The 15,752-nt window shown below is 37.8% G+C and overlaps 2 protein-coding genes across 2 annotated transcripts; one reads left to right on the forward strand and one right to left on the reverse strand.

Moving 5' to 3' along the window:
- Window positions 1–344: 344 nt before the first annotated feature.
- On the reverse strand, window positions 345–1,329 carry gngt2b (guanine nucleotide binding protein (G protein), gamma transducing activity polypeptide 2b). The gene is made up of 3 exons (XM_033612147.2): window positions 1,193–1,329; window positions 958–1,046; window positions 345–705 (listed from the first exon to the last, which is right to left on the reverse strand). Exons 2-3 carry the CDS (start codon window positions 1,039–1,041, stop codon window positions 577–579), a joined length of 213 nt encoding a protein of 70 aa, XP_033468038.1. The 5' UTR covers window positions 1,042–1,046; window positions 1,193–1,329; the 3' UTR covers window positions 345–576.
- Window positions 1,330–6,723: 5,394 nt separating this feature from the next.
- On the forward strand, window positions 6,724–13,572 carry tmem101 (transmembrane protein 101). Its single transcript, XM_033610960.2, has 4 exons — window positions 6,724–6,896; window positions 8,941–9,121; window positions 11,441–11,587; window positions 12,753–13,572. Exons 1-4 carry the CDS (start codon window positions 6,766–6,768, stop codon window positions 13,059–13,061), a joined length of 768 nt encoding a protein of 255 aa, XP_033466851.1. The 5' UTR covers window positions 6,724–6,765; the 3' UTR covers window positions 13,062–13,572.
- Window positions 13,573–15,752: the final 2,180 nt, after the last annotated feature.

Below are 15,752 nucleotides of genomic sequence, written 5' to 3' on the forward strand. Positions count from 1 at the left end.
GATTGACAATGACACTAATTGGATGGAGAGCTCGAAGTGGAAGCTGGGATGAAGCTGTTGGAATGAGCTTAAAGACTTGGATGCAGGAAGCAGCTCTGTGTCAACACTGTGACCGACTGTGCCGCAGCAGAGAAATCCTATTAAGAATTAGACTAAGCAGTAGCTGCGCGACTCCTGTGACTTTGCCCCGCTTCTTACAGCAGCACAGATCAGTGTCATGTTGACTTCTGCTGATTTATGCATCAAACACTATCTGGTCAAAGATTAGCCACGATGATATCAGGAGATGGAGGTGCAATAAAAGTGAGATATGCTCGTGTGGATCAATGACGAGAGGAGTCAGGTCAGGTCAAAGCTTTGTACAGCTATTTGCATTTAATTACAAATTGACAAAGAAACATTTTCATATCAACAGGTACATACAGTAGTCCGGTGATGGGAAAGGGTCTCTCCTGGTAGCATTACAAATCTGTTTAACTACTGTACATTTCATCCACATGACGTCTACAGGGATATTCCAGCAGTGTAACCAGCTCTCATAAAAAACTGTGTGACTATTCCCTGTAGGTCTGTTTGCTATGTTACTATGCAGCCTCCCTTGTCTCCCTTGTAGGGGTTCTTGTCATCTGGAACGCCCTTTATCAGCGGATCATTTGGTACCAGTGCCTCAACAAAAGTAACAGTCTCTGCACAGTTTGCAGCCACCTGTTGTTGGAGAGGAGAGATGGAGACAAATGTAAGTGTGGCAAACAAAATCACCTTCTCACAGACATAAAGATGGAAATTTGAGGCATGCTGCATATTTAATAGCAGATTTTGCACAAGGAAACCAAAGACAAAAGTAGATAAAGTATTTCCTGTTGTGTCGAGGCATTTGCAGCTTCAATTAAATATGATATTAAACATATTTTTTTTTACATATGACGGCAAGAAAAGATGATATTCTGTTTTACTTACTGGTGTCCTAGCTGTGCTAACTTCCTTCTTCAACTGCTCCAACTCCATTTTCAAGATTTCCTTATCTGACATATCCCGAGCCATCCTGACTGTAGGAGGAAATCAAAATCAAAAAAGTCACAACAGAGGCCCAGACGTGAGCGTACTCTCCATATATTTCAGTTTCAGTAACACTCCTTTGACAAATTAGATATAAATCCAGCATAGACAAATGTTTTAGCCATGTCGTCTTTACCTGTTGAATGGTGGGATCCCCAAAATCAGAGAACTGTGTTAGCTCCTAAGAGCTCATCGACTGTGTGCCTCCCTGTTGTCCGGTCGCTTCCTCACACTGACTGATCCGTGCCGTCCCACTGCTCTTCATCCCAGCTGATCCCTCGCTGCTGGCTTTTGGGAGAGGTCGGCACAGGATTGGACCTGATGTCACCAATCCCCCGTGATGAGATTAAACAATCAGGAGCCGTAACCTCTGAACAGGAAGGAGGAAGGGAAGAGATCTGACGACCAGGTGGAGAAAGTGAGCACTGAAATAGAATGATAGACGTGTGAACATCACATAGTGTGTTACTAACTGTAAACTGTGGTGCACATACCAAAATACATACATGTTAGGCAGGGGCGGAGTGTGAGACAAAGGGCCCCATCACTTTGTGATAGTTTTGTGTCTTTACCGGGTCGGTATGTGCTAATCTGACATCTGACATTTTGCAACCAACACTGTGGGCCCCTTGGCCTGTGCGCAGTAGGCCCGTTCAGTAATCCATCCATGACTCTAAGCTTATAAGTTACTTGCTTCACGTTACTGTTATTTTAATATCCTATCAGTAGCTAACCCTTACATGTAACGTAGCTATGCACCATCATAAACACAGGGTCGTGTGCCAAGAGGAAGGAGGCCAAGTCTTTGCCACTGATTTGATTACATGCTTTAATCTCACAGTCTATCCAATCAGTTGCTTTAAGTCGCGCAACGTCATCCTAGTAAACAAATGGTGGACATGAAGAAGCCACTTAATATGCAACGGACTGACGCTGTTGTTTTTGTGAATAAATAGATTAATTTTTGCTGAAGGCATCTTTACAGAGACAGATTTGTTCCTATTTATGGATCAGTAGGACCTGATGAGTATAAGAAACTAAACACTGTGAACGATAATTAAGTCCCAGTGTCCTCTAACGAGTACTTCCTAATAAACAGTGTCTTATCTTGTTACTGTTGCTAAAATTGGTCAAATTTGTTGCCATATCAAACGACAAACGTTATTAATCATTTATAAACAAGTTTCAACCATAAAATGTGATCAGGTTTTGGACCTTGTCCACTTTTGTGTCGGGATAGGCTGCAGACTGACTCGGCAGAGATGGCTGCCATCTTGTTTTTACATGAGCGCCTTTTACACTGCCAGATTTTCCGCGAATGTTGGGCCGTTTTGCCGGCCAGCTGCGAGCGTTTAGACACACAGAGCCAGATTGGCGAGTTGATCCAAGGTGCCCAATTTTCCACCTCGTAGGGTAGACATATTAGCAGAACCCTTTTAGTTTAAACAGACCGAGGTGCCCTTCCGCCACGGGAGGGGCTGTTGAAGACTTGTTGAGCTGTTGATGACGCCGTACGTGCAAGCCACTGGCGGTGGATAAACAGGAAACAGCTGATAGCAGGAATTAGCGAGCAGCTAGCAGCAAGAGGGAAACGCAAACCTGACAGACACTGTAAAGATGAGCAACTGGGGAGACAAGGAATTGCACGCCCTCCTTGCCCTCGCAAACAAAGAGGCCATTAACCGTCAGATGACGGGGACGGTGAAGAAGTTACGAGAAAATCAGCGCCTGACTAGCCACGTCACTGTTTACGTCACACGCTGAGCTACACGTTTTGTTACTTGCTCACGCCCCCCATTGCCCCGAAAAAGGCGCATTCTGTGTGAACAAAAGTAGGAAGGCGGCATTTTGCTGCACTCCCCGATTTTGTTTTTGTACTGCCAATGCTGAAAAAAGACGAATTGTGCTTTCCTGCAAATTTGCACAATTCCTGTTTAAAAAGAGCTATAGATTAGTGTATTGTGGTCTAAGTTAGGTAGAATGGTCAAGTAAACCCAAAAATTGATGTCCTCATATGAGGACACAGGGTCTCAGGAGGATATACTTGTATGCTCTTAACATTTAAAGGTTCAGTGTGTAGGATTAGGATCCATTATTCACTCACTCTACAGCAGGAATAGAATAAAAGCTCTGTGCCCACTTTAGACTGCAACCCACCTGTTGGGAACCACTGGCTTAGACTACAGTTAGCTAGTTGCCTGCCTAGCTAGCTGTAACTCAGCTGCGCTGCATTGATCTGATGTCAGTTGCTTTGTAATGTTAGCTGATAAAGTAATTTGCAAACCAACCCTGGGAGTCTGCATGAATTTGCTAATGTTATCCACTCAAGAAAATATTTCACTGTGTTAGCGAGCCAGCAATTCATCAGTGTTAGCAAGCAAGGTAACGTTAGTCAACGATATCGCACAATATTTCACCTCAGTGTTTCCTCTAGATTTTTTTTTTTTTATTACAGCGGGGACACAGAATTTGATGAATTCACTGTTTATCAGGCCACAGATGAGACAAGAAGGAGCTAGTGCACCCCGTCATCCTTCCGCCTCACATTGTTGCCACTTGAAGGCCTATTTTCTGGGTGGAGAGCTGACGGCAGCTAAATAAAGGACTGTTTCTGGGCCACCACTGTTAATGTATGACATATGGAAACACAGCATGTGTGGACTCTGTTGTGGTGGGTGCTGGTTGTTTGTTGACATTAATGGACTCCATTTCTAAGCTAACACTAGCTTGTGTTACACACTGTTATCGCTGTAGGGGAGCTGCAGAGAGGTGCTTTGGGGCACACATAGCGTCACGTCCTTTGGATTTTCCAGGAAAATTCATCCTGAGTGTGTTCGCCCTGTCCTGTTTTACGCAGCAGAGAAAGTTGGGAAACCACTCTCAGTTTTTTTTATTACGTTAAAACCTGTTTACCCATTGACAATAAAAAATGATAAATGTTAAAAGTTACAGAGAGAGCCTGTAACTCAGGTTAGTTTTCATTTATGTGATTGCTATCAGGAATTTTAGCGGACCTGAGTTTAAATCCATCTACCTGTTTGACCCTTTAAAATGCCCATAGAAATCAATGGGAGCGTGAGTTTCATTATGCATTGTGTTAGTCTTACTAACCACACCTCTCACCCAGTTTAACCAGGGATAGGCTCCAGAATCCAGTCCCCTGCAGCCCTGCACAGGATGAGCAGGTATAGTTGATGGGGGGTTGTTGGGCTGGAAATAGGCCGACAGCATCAACATGGCTTATAAACAGAAAAATAACAGATCTAGTAAAAATCAAGATTTGTGTTTATACAGAGAACATAACTTTATCCATTCAAACTAATGTTTCTTAAGCTAAAGTTAGAGGTTTTATAAAAATGTCCCTGCCTTGTGAAAGTAGTCCCACTACTCTGCTGCCCACCTCCAGCTGACATTTCATCTGAGACATGCTACTGATCTTTAACTAAACCTTCAGCAGGACTCACACTAAGCCATTTTCAGGATCTGGGTTAGTCTCATCTACTAAAGATTAACCCTGAAACACGTCACCGTGGATCAACAGCAGTGAGGAGACGCTCCTGGTCATTATGAAGGCCCAGAGTGTCATTGGTCACCTGATGAAAAGCTCCTCCCCATTTTTATGTCCTGTTTTAGTTCAATAAATTGTGTCACTGTCAAACAAAGTGTACACAGGGTGTCTCATTGACACTAATGCGTGTGGGGGCTTATTTTAGTGTTTCACAGGAGATTTTAACAGTTAACATTAGTGTTGAAATTATAAATCAGTCAGCAGAAGATTAAACAAATGGAAATTTTGCTTGATTAAGCCATTTAGCAAACAAAAATGCCAAATATTCTCTGGTTCCAGCTCATAAATGTTAGTATGAAATGGTTACTTCAGTGCTATATTATTGTAAATTAAATCTTTGTGGGTTTAGGGCAGTTGATTGGACAGAACAAGCAATGAGAAGATGTCTTCTTCAATCAGTCAGTCAAACTGTATTTACTGTATGTAGCACTTTTCATACAAACAGAATGCAACACAAAGTGCTTTACACAATAAAAACAATACTCCAAAAAAAAAAAGGGAAGTCAGGAAACACTATCATAAGTGTGGAAACACCATAGGCAGGATAAAAAATCTGAATAAAAAACATTTTTATATCTGTCAAAAAATAAGTTAGAATAAATAAATGAGTAACAAAATAGAAGAACGAGCCAGCAATTTTTTAATAAAAATAAATAAATACACAATAATCATAAATGCAAAATTAGAAAATTAAATTAATTCATTAATTAAGAAAATAATAATTTAAATAAAAGTTCAATTAAAAGCCAGTCTAAAAATGTTGATCTTGAGTTTGCTTGAGCTCTGGGAGCTTGTGATGCTGTGATATCCTTGGTTTGGTTTCAGGGAATATGTTGGTTTTAATGGCCAATTTAAATTCTACAATTACACATGCTGTCTTAATTAGTTAATATTTCTATTAATATTAATATTCCATACTTCAGTGCTCTGCATTTCTTGTGTTTGTGCATCTGTGTTGCATATTTAGTGTCTGATAATGTCGTATAATGGTGACCTGTATGATGTTGTTACCAACATTAATATTTGCTTCTCTTTTTGTTCTTGATCTGCATTCTTATAAATTATTATAACAAGTTTTGTTAACTCTTCAAGACAGTAATTCTATATAGGATGATCCTGTCATATTTGTCCATCGACTTAAAATGAAATAACATGCTCATTATTGTGCACTGTCCTGTTGAATAAACTAATAGCATGATGAATAAACACATAGATTAAATAAATAATTAAATAAAATGAATTATTTATAAACTATTTGTAATCATTATTGATAATAAATTATTACTATTATTATTATAATCAATAGTGACTTTTTTTGACTCTATTGATTGTTTAAGGCAAAAACATGAATTTAAACATTTGTATTTTCATATAATTATATTCCTGGCATTGTGGGGAAACCTTTGAAAAATGGTTGGCAATAAATTTGCTGTAAAAATTTAATCTGTTAAACCAACGCTTAATACAGAGGGAAAAAAAATGAGTGTTTGTAAAATTCTGGCTACTGCTCTGGTTATAAGCATTTTCCTGTGGTTTGTACAGACTAAATGATTCGACTGATAGATGAGTCTTTAAAAAAAATTAACAGATTTATCAAAAGTGAAAATTATCAGTATTTATAGCCCTAGTTCCTAATTATTTTATTATTTTATGTAATTATTTTTTAATATTTTTCATGAGTGTTTGAATAATAAACTGAACTCAGTAGTAATTCCTACCTAGTACTAGTATTACTGAGCTTTTTTTTTTTTTTTTAGCAGAATAAGAACCCGTATTTAATTAACTAGATAGAAAATAATAGAGAGATAATAAGGTCAGTAGCCTCAGACACAGTTTCCCCTGATGACCTCCTCCCTCTGTGATGATCTACTTTGTCCAGCAGGTGTCGGTGTCGAACATTTTTATACTCCCCCTGCTCCAAAGAGCAAATCTGCCCCGCCCATTTGGATATATCAGCCAATAGGAGAGCGTATTTGTGCTACATCACAACCGCTTTTGAAAATAAGAGCATAGGCGCCTGTTCTGAAGCTGCCTCCAATACACGCAGGAAGGCGCATGCTTTTATTTCGACAAGTGTGAATATTTTGACCGGAAGTGCTTCGAGTACCTGCAGTGTCGTTGGCGGATAGATTGCAGCAGCAATGGCAGCTCCCAGTAGGAAGCAGACGTTACGGTTTCTCAGCCAGTTAGGAGGGTTTATTCTGACCCGGTTCGGGTTTTGGAACTGCTTCAGCATGTTGATGCTGTTCGCTGAACGAGCGGACTCTAAAAGGTAAAAAGAGCGCCAAACGGAGCACTGTAGAGTAGCTAACATTAGCTTCCAAACTAGCTAACAGCAAATCTTAGCATCAGTCTTGTACGAAAACACACTTCATTATCACGTTAACTATCGAAGCAGTAACGTTTTATAGTTAAATAATTACCGGACAACATGCGAGCTAGCTAACCCTATCGTTTCTTTTCTGTTGAAGGTGTTAACCTGCTAACTAGCTAACTCAACAAGGGTTATGTTTCAGCAATTAGACTCAACATCAGGCAGAAAGTTGCAGCCACATGGAGTTGTTTAAATTAAAATGACAAGTTACATTTTCCTCGGTCTGTAATTTTCCCTCGGACAGGGGGGCAGGCTGTAATTTTTGTGGTGCGTTGCTAATGGTGGTTTAAATCTCTTACGATGTAAACTGGGTGTGTATTGTTTGAGTCTGTGGTGGGCTGGTCTTTCTCAGACCTACTCAGACAACCACACCCTCTGAATGGTCCTGTAATTATGGCAACTCTAAGGAAAATGTATACACCATTTGTCATACCTGCCTGTCGCTTTAAGCTGAGTTAATTCCTCTCTCAGTCTCTAATAGGTGCATTTTTAATAAAACCTTTTTATTTATGGAACATGTAGCACAAAGACAGTGCTCAGTTTTTACTGGATTGTTACCTAAACATGATGCTTTGTGAATGTGAATAGTTGCTTGCGTTTAACACAGAAGCCACCTGCAGGTTTTTTGACTGCTGGGTTAGCTGTTAATGGACACCAAATGATATGGTTTGGGTTGGCCGACGTGGAGAAAAATCAAATTACATCCCCATCTGGTTCAAGAGCTGAGTCGAGATTCAGTTATTTTTATAAAATGAAATTAAAATCAATTTTGAATCCTCTATACCTGATAAAGAGTTTGTGCTTTTGTCACTGAAATACAGTAAGCAAAGAAATCTGTGGTGCATAAAGGCCAAAAACATATCTGGTCACTTTAGCCTTTAACTTGCTCTGACTTTCCTAATACACGTCTGAAACTCATTGTTATTACACTTCACGCTGCTGCAAAACTTTTAAAATGTTGTATCTTACTTGATTTTATGATTTATAGTTGATGTCAGAGGCCTGAAAGGTGACACAAGAAGAAATACTGAGTGAGATTTTGATTAATAAGATAGAAAAGTTGTTGAATCAGTTAATCCACGTTTTTAACAGTTTTTAAATGTCCTTTTAAATTGAATTGCCTTGTTTGTCTGTTTTATGTCCATTATGTCTATTTTCATGTGAAGCACTCTGCTTATAATGCCCTTATTGTAAACCACTTTGTGCTGCATTTCTTTTATGAAAGGTGAAAGTTTTCTATTATTATTATTATTATTATTAAGTAACATTATGTGTGTTTTCATTGATGTTTATGAAGTTTTGATGTTTAAGGTAGAAATCAATTCACCTATGCCCCTCTGGTTCTCACCCTATTATGTATACCTTTATAGTTAAAAGCGAATATCAAAATGTTGCTGGTCATAGCATAGCATTGGTTATAGTATTAAATTTTGGGGTAAAAATGTGTGTTAAAATATTTAAAAAGTTAAAGAATTATTTGGTTTTACTAAGACAAAATCCAGTAATAAAAATGTTAAAGATCTCACAACATAACTATAAAAATAATAATGACAGTGAGTGGCAGATTTTCGCAAAAAAAAAAAAAAAAAATCTTTTTGAGATAAGAGAAGACTTAATTAATTCCACACCAGGGAAATTTACACATTACAGCAGCTCAAGAGTCAGGTTTTCATCTTGCATGATAATGACGATATCGAATGATTGTTGAGCAGTATTATTGTTTATGTATTTATAAATGAAACTAAATGAGTAATCACCATTGACAAATGAATCAGTGACAAAAAATGAGTAGTTAAAGCTCTTCTTAAAACAATTTTATTGTCAATACTGCAGATGCAGTAATAGTAGACAGACAAACAACATACAGCAGATAATAAGAAATAAAACAGCTGCTGTGTAAGTTAGTTTGATTTAAAGCGCTTTCATTTGTTGTCATCTGCAGGAAGCCAGACATCAGTGTACCGTACCTGTACGTGGACATGGGTGCTGCAGTGCTCTGCGCCAGCTTCATGTCATTTGGGGTGAAGAGGAGATGGTTTGCAATGGCCGCCGCTATACAGCTGGCCGTCAGCACGTACGCATCATACGTTGGAGAGCAGGTGTACTACGGGGACTGGCTGAAGGTGAGTCACCTTCTGTGGTTTACAGTAACAAAGCTGCTGTTCAGTTACCCGTGTGCGTCTGATAAGAACACGCAGGTATCATCATACACCAGTCAAATATCAGTTGCGGTAGGGGCGTCGGTGGCTTAGTGGTAGAGCAGGCTCCCCATGTGCAAGGCTGTTGCCACAGCAGCCTGGGTTCGACTCCAGCCTGTGGCCCTTTGCTGCATGTCACTCCCCCTCTCTCTCTCTCCCCCTTTCACACTTGTCTGTCCTATCAATTAAAGGCAAAAATGCCCCAAAAAATATCTTTTAAAAAAAAAAAAATATCAGTTGCGGTGTTGTAGAGGTTAGCCTGAGGCTTAACGTTTCTCATGACAGAAATATTCATCATGATGTTTTTATTAATGACAAATTATTTTAGGTTGTCTGACAATAGTGCCAGCATCACCACAAGTTTTTTTGTTGTTTTGTAATTGAAGTTTTTCCATAACTTTTCATACACATAAAGACCATAATGCAACACGAGGCAACATCCTTTCAGTATATAATTAACAGAACGAGCACAACACATCTGGTCACATTTAAGTATCTCAAACAAATCAAAGTAGACAAACTCAGACATGTAAAAAAGTACAAATCAAATTTGACACACAAAATGGGGGCAGCACATTTTTACAGTAAAATGGTGGGAACATTTAATTACTTTTTATAGACATGAAAAAATGAGACCAAACTTTATAGAAATTTCCTTTATTGTTATTAGTCCATGTAGTCAGAGATTCCAAAGAGGCAAAATCCATCATTAATTTGAACTATTCTGACAGAGAACTGTCCTTGAAGCGCCAGTAAAGGCTGCCACTGAAAGTTAATATTATTGTTTGGATAGTCAGATTGTAGGAGCGACCTGTCCTGACCTGACCTAATGAACACAGCTGGGCAGACTCAATAGTAGACTGTAGTTTATGATACCACCCTCCACTACTTTTAATAACTTGTTCACAGGAATGTTCCCACAATAAATGGAGAAAAAATATGTTTCACTTTTACCTCAATTGTAAACATAATCCATGAGTCCCTGCCTGGTGTATAATTACCTGTGTATTATCATCTTGGTGTTACCTTTTTCAAAATGTTACTTACCCTTTGATGTAAGTAGAGTGGAGCTCAGTTAAGATTAGCGTGATACTCTGGACAAAGTTTTTCTTTCAGTCCTCATCAACAACAATCCCACGCTTGACATTGTCTCATCGTCTGACAGTTTGTTATCTGACTGTTTATGATGTCAAACTGTCTCAGTGAATGTGACAAGAAGGGAGTCTACACAAAAGATCTAGTTAAAGCAAGCATTGTTTATTAAACTAAGATTAACATAAATAACCAGTGGAGTGTGTAGGTCGGCAAAGTCAGTAATGAAAGCCATGTATGGATGCGTGTTAGTTGTACGGTGGAGGTGTTGAAGGTGCAAACCAAAAAGCAATGATGCACGTCTGCTGTAGGAATAGAGAGGGAGTTAAAACATGAGGCCCAGGTGAGGTCAATCAAGGCAACCACTCCCACGTCAGCCAACTGCCTGATGAGGTTGGCTGGAACATCCTCAAAGACAGTGGGAGAGGCGGCACAATGGCGGACTTTAAACCCCAGACACTGAGATGGACCAAATAACAAACTCGAGATTTTCTAAGGTGCAGATTTTCCCAGTTTTAGTGACCTAAAACTCAGTGTTCCTGGAGACGAGAGGCCAAAAGACAGAGGAGAATATCTGTGCACAAAATATCTCTATACGTAAAGACAGGGCCTTAGGCTATGCTGACATTGCAAGGGTTAAGTGCACAGTTATGATTAACAGCTAGCATATGTTCTTTCTATGGCCCATATCTGATACCATATTTCCTAGGATAGGAAATATGTTGTAGTTAGTTATCCTGTCACAGCCACTTCAGATCCTGAGCTCTTGATATTGCAACTGCATTGAACTCTTAAAATCATCTCTTCCGTCTCTTTTAAAATGCGTTTAAACAAGCACTTTATCCACTTCTGTTTTTGTTTGCAATGAAGCAACAGTACTAATGCAGTGTTACACACCTCTGTACCTCACCTGCTGAGTTTCTACTGTTCAGACAGATGTCTTATTTCTACAAAATTAAGATATGATTCAGATTTAGACGCACATGTGAAAGTGGCCGACATCAGTGTTCAAAAATTAAAAGCAGATCTGTGTCACACATGGAAGAAAAAAGAATCTGGGCCACCACTAGAAGTAGATTGTTGTATCAGAGTTTGACATTGTAGGAGAAATGTGTCATAGGTTATAACAGCCTGAACGTTGTGACCCTGCAGGTACGGATGTATTCCAGAGCGCTGGCAATCATTGGAGGTTTTCTGGTTCTGGCCAGTGGAGCGGGGGAGGTGTACAGACAGAAACCTCGCAGCAGATCCCTCCAGTCTACTGGACAAGTTTTCTTGGGAATCTACCTCATCTGCATGGTAAGACCCTGTTCACTGAGATAGGTTATTTGATTTTATGACTTTTTTTGGCATACAACACCACACCATTTTATGGCAATTACTTGTTTGTTTGTTTTGTGGCAATCTTGATATTTTTATGTTATGCTGTGCTATTTCATTTTTTTTGACATACTGTAACATTTTTTGGCAGATACTGTGACTTCTTTTTATGATATGATATAGTATTACATTTTTTTTCACTATGACTAACTACTATGCTATACTATGACTTTTTTCCTAATTTTGGACGACATACTATACTATGACGTTTTTTCTATCATTTTGGACAACATGCTATACTATGACGTTTTTTCATGATTTTAGACGACATGCTATACTATGGCGTTTTTTCATGATTTTGGACGACATACTATACTATGACGTTTTTTCTATCATTTTGGACGACATGCTATACTATGACGTTTTTTCATGATTTTGGAAGACATGCTATACTATGACGTTTTTTCATGGTTTTGGACGACATGCTATACTATGACGTTTTTCATGATTTTGGACGACATGCTATACTATGGCGTTTTTTCATGATTTTGGACGACATACTATACTGTGACGTTTTTTCATGATTTCGGACGACATGCTATACTATGATTTTTTTTTTCATCATTTTGGACGACATACTATACTATGACTTTTTTCATGACTATGACGTTTTTTCTGTCATTTTGGACGACATGCTATACTATGACGTTTTTTCATGATTTTGGACGACATACTATACTATGACTTTTTTTCATGATTTTGGACGACATACTATACTATGACTTTTTTTCATGATTTTGGACGACATACTATACTATGACGTTTTTTCTATCATTTTGGACGACATGCTATACTATGACGTTTTTTCATGATTTCGGACGACATGCTATACTATGAAGTTTTTTGGCATACTTTATTATGACATTTTCAACATGCTATACTATGACTTGTCTCAGCATAATATGACATGATGACAATTTTGTCATACTATACTGGGAGTCTTTTTTTTAATGTCATACTGTACTATGGCATATTTAAAAATACTCACACAATTTCTTAAAATACATTAGTCATCAAACAGAATACAAACCAAAGCCTGTCTCCAGCGTCATTCTATTAACACAGTATCACTTTCCCCCACTAGGTGTACTCCCTCCAGCACAGCAAAGAGGACCAGCAAGCCTATCTGAACCACATCACTGGAGGAGAAATCACTCTAATACTGCTCGAGGTGCTGTTTGGGGTGCTGGCTCTGGCCTTCCTGTCTGGCTGCTACATCCGCATAGCCGCTCAGATCCTAGCCACCGTCCTGCCTCTGGTTATTCTGCTCATTGACGGCAACCTTGGCTACTGGCACCACACTCGCAAGGTGGAGTTCTGGAACCAGATGAAGTTGATAGGACATAACGTGGGCATCTTTGGCGCTGTGCTGATCCTGGCTACTGACGGTTGAACCCTTGGGCTCTCACAGACAACTTTTACAAATCGAGGTGTCAGTGAAGAATTAGATGGTTGGCCTTTACGTCACAGTCCAACTTTGTACACAGAACTGCCGTCGCTCAGTGACCTCTCAGGATTCAAACACACTAAACTGAGACTGTTGGATGTAAGCCGCATCGATTGTCTTTGCCTACCAGATCGTAACTTTGCTTTTGCAAAAACAACAACAAAAACAAACAAACATGAGCTTCCATTTTGCAATTTAATAATTTATTAAGATTCATGTTTACATGTTTTTGTCTGTTATGCTCTGAAACATGACACTGAGTATTCGTACCGTATATCTACAGGGAAAATACTTTTACTCCAGAAATTATAGTCTTAAATGGTATAATGTTTTACAGTATATTGTTTAAGTATTTTGCAAATAAAGGGAAACTTAAAGTTTAACCTATGTGGCATTTTCTGTGAAATGGGAGTGCTACAATGCATTTGGTAATAAACTGTTTATTTGTGTTGATTAACACTTGTGCATTAATGTCAATTTTATTAAATTTAATAAGCACAACTTTTAATGTTCTGTGTAAAGACTTCAAATGAAGCAACTCAATTTAGTTACATGCTGCAGGTTACTATCCTTGTTAGAGTATTTTGTTCATTTAACTTGAGTCCCATTAAAACACTGAATTGTGCAAAAACTGATTATGGTGCAGTACCACTGATTTTGATATTAATTATCACCTCAACTTTCCAGAAAATGAACAGTGTTGTGCAGAATTAAAATTATGTAACTAAAAACTCATGAACAATGTTGGATTTTCAAATAATGTATTTCACAGTATACTGTACCAAAAAATTCAAACTATGGCATGCCATATGATGCATACTATATTGTGACTTGTGTGATGACAAAGCCATAGTGCAGTATGTATGCTGAATTTCATAAAAAAGTCAAGTATGTATGTCATATTATTACTTATGTCACTGTTTTTTTAGTGTTTGCAAAACAGTGATAGAATAGTATGTCATAGTGATGTCATGAAAATGCCATAGTATGTCGTCCAAAATCACGACAGTTATAGTATAGCATGTCGTCCGAAATCATGAAAAACGTCATAGTATAGCATGTCGTCCAAAACCATGAAAAAACGTCATAGTATAGTATGTTGTCTAAAATCATGAAAAAAAGTCATAGTATAGTATGTCGTCTAAAATCATGAAGAAAAGTCATAGTATAGCATGTCGTCCAAAACCATGAAAAAAGTCATAGTATAGTATGCCGTCCAAAATCATGAAAAAAGTTATAGTATAGTATGTCGTCCAAAATGATGAAAAAAAAACGTCATAGTATAGCATGTCGTCCAAAACCATGAAAAAACGTCATAGTATAGTATGTCGTCTAAAATCATGAAAAAAAGTCATAGTATAGTATGTCGTCTAAAATCATGAAAAAAAGTCATAGTATAGCATGTCTTCCAAAACCATGAAAAAAGTCATAGTATAGTATGCCGTCCAAAATCACGAAAAAAGTTATAGTATAGTATGTCGTCCAAAATGATGAAAAAAGTCATAGTATAGCATGTCTTCCAGAACCATGAAAAAAGTCATAGTATAGTATGTCGTCCAAAATTAGGAAAAAAGTCATAGTATACCATGTCTTCCAAAACCATGAAAAAAGTCATAGTATAGTATGCCGTCCAAAATCATGAAAAAAGTTATAGTATAGTATGTCGTCCAAAATGATGAAAAAAAACGTCATAGTATAGTATGTCGTCCAAAACCATGAAAAAAGTCATAGTATAGTATGCCGTCCAAAATCACGAAAAAAGTTATAGTATAGTATGTCGTCCAAAATGATGAAAAAAGTCATAGTATAGCATGTCTTCCAGAACCATGAAAAAAGTCATAGTATAGTATGTCGTCCAAAATTAGGAAAAACGTCATAGTATAGCATGTCTTCCAAAACCATGAAAAAAGTCATAGTATAGTATGCCGTCCAAAATCATGAAAAAAGTTATAGTATAGTATGTCGTCCAAAATGATGAAAAAAAACGTCATAGTATAGTATGTCGTCCAAAACCATGAAAAAACGTCATAGTATAGTATGTCGTCTAAAATCATGAAAAAAGTCATAGTATAGTATGTCGTCTAAAATCATGAAAAAAAGTCATAGTATAGCATGTCTTCCAAAACCATGAAAAAAGTCATAGTATAGTATGCCGTCCAAAATCACGAAAAAAGTTATAGTATAGTATGTCGTCCAAAATGATGAAAAAAGTCATAGTATAGCATGTTGTCCAAAACCATGAAAAAAGTCATAGTATAGTATGCCGTCCAAAATGATGAAAAAAAGTCATAGTATAGCATGTCGTCCGAAATCATGAAAAAACATCATAGTATAGTATGTCATCCAAAATCATGAAAAAAAGTCATAGTATAGTATGTCTTCCAAAACCATGAAAAAAAGTCACAGTATAGTATGTCGTCCAAAACCATGAAAAAAAGTCACAGTATAGTATGTCATCCAAAATCATGAAAAAAAAGTCATAGCATGTCGTCCAAAACCATGAAAAAAAGTCACAGTATAGTATGTCGTCCAAAATGATGAAAAAAAGTCATAGTATAGCATGTCTTCAAAAACCATGAAAAAAGTCATAGTATAGTATGTCATCCAAAACCATGAAAAAAGTCATAGTATAACATG

Source organism: Epinephelus lanceolatus, chromosome 21 (assembly GCF_041903045.1).
Source record: "Epinephelus lanceolatus isolate andai-2023 chromosome 21, ASM4190304v1, whole genome shotgun sequence".
NCBI lineage: Eukaryota > Metazoa > Chordata > Actinopteri > Perciformes > Serranidae > Epinephelus > Epinephelus lanceolatus.

Bases quoted from the DNA above. Each gene is read 5' to 3' on its own strand.
- gngt2b (XM_033612147.2), bottom strand. From the start codon at position 1,041: ATGGCTCGGGATATGTCAGATAAGGAAATCTTGAAAATGGAGTTGGAG. The intron at 706-957 runs GTAAGTAAAACA...CTCCAACAACAG, and splicing joins TTAGCACAGCTAGGACACCA to GTGGCTGCAAACTGTGCAGA.
- tmem101 (XM_033610960.2), top strand. From the start codon at position 6,766: ATGGCAGCTCCCAGTAGGAAGCAGACGTTACGGTTTCTCAGCCAGTTA. The intron at 9,122-11,440 runs GTGAGTCACCTT...GTGACCCTGCAG, and splicing joins ACTACGGGGACTGGCTGAAG to GTACGGATGTATTCCAGAGC. The intron at 11,588-12,752 runs GTAAGACCCTGT...TTCCCCCACTAG, and splicing joins GAATCTACCTCATCTGCATG to GTGTACTCCCTCCAGCACAG.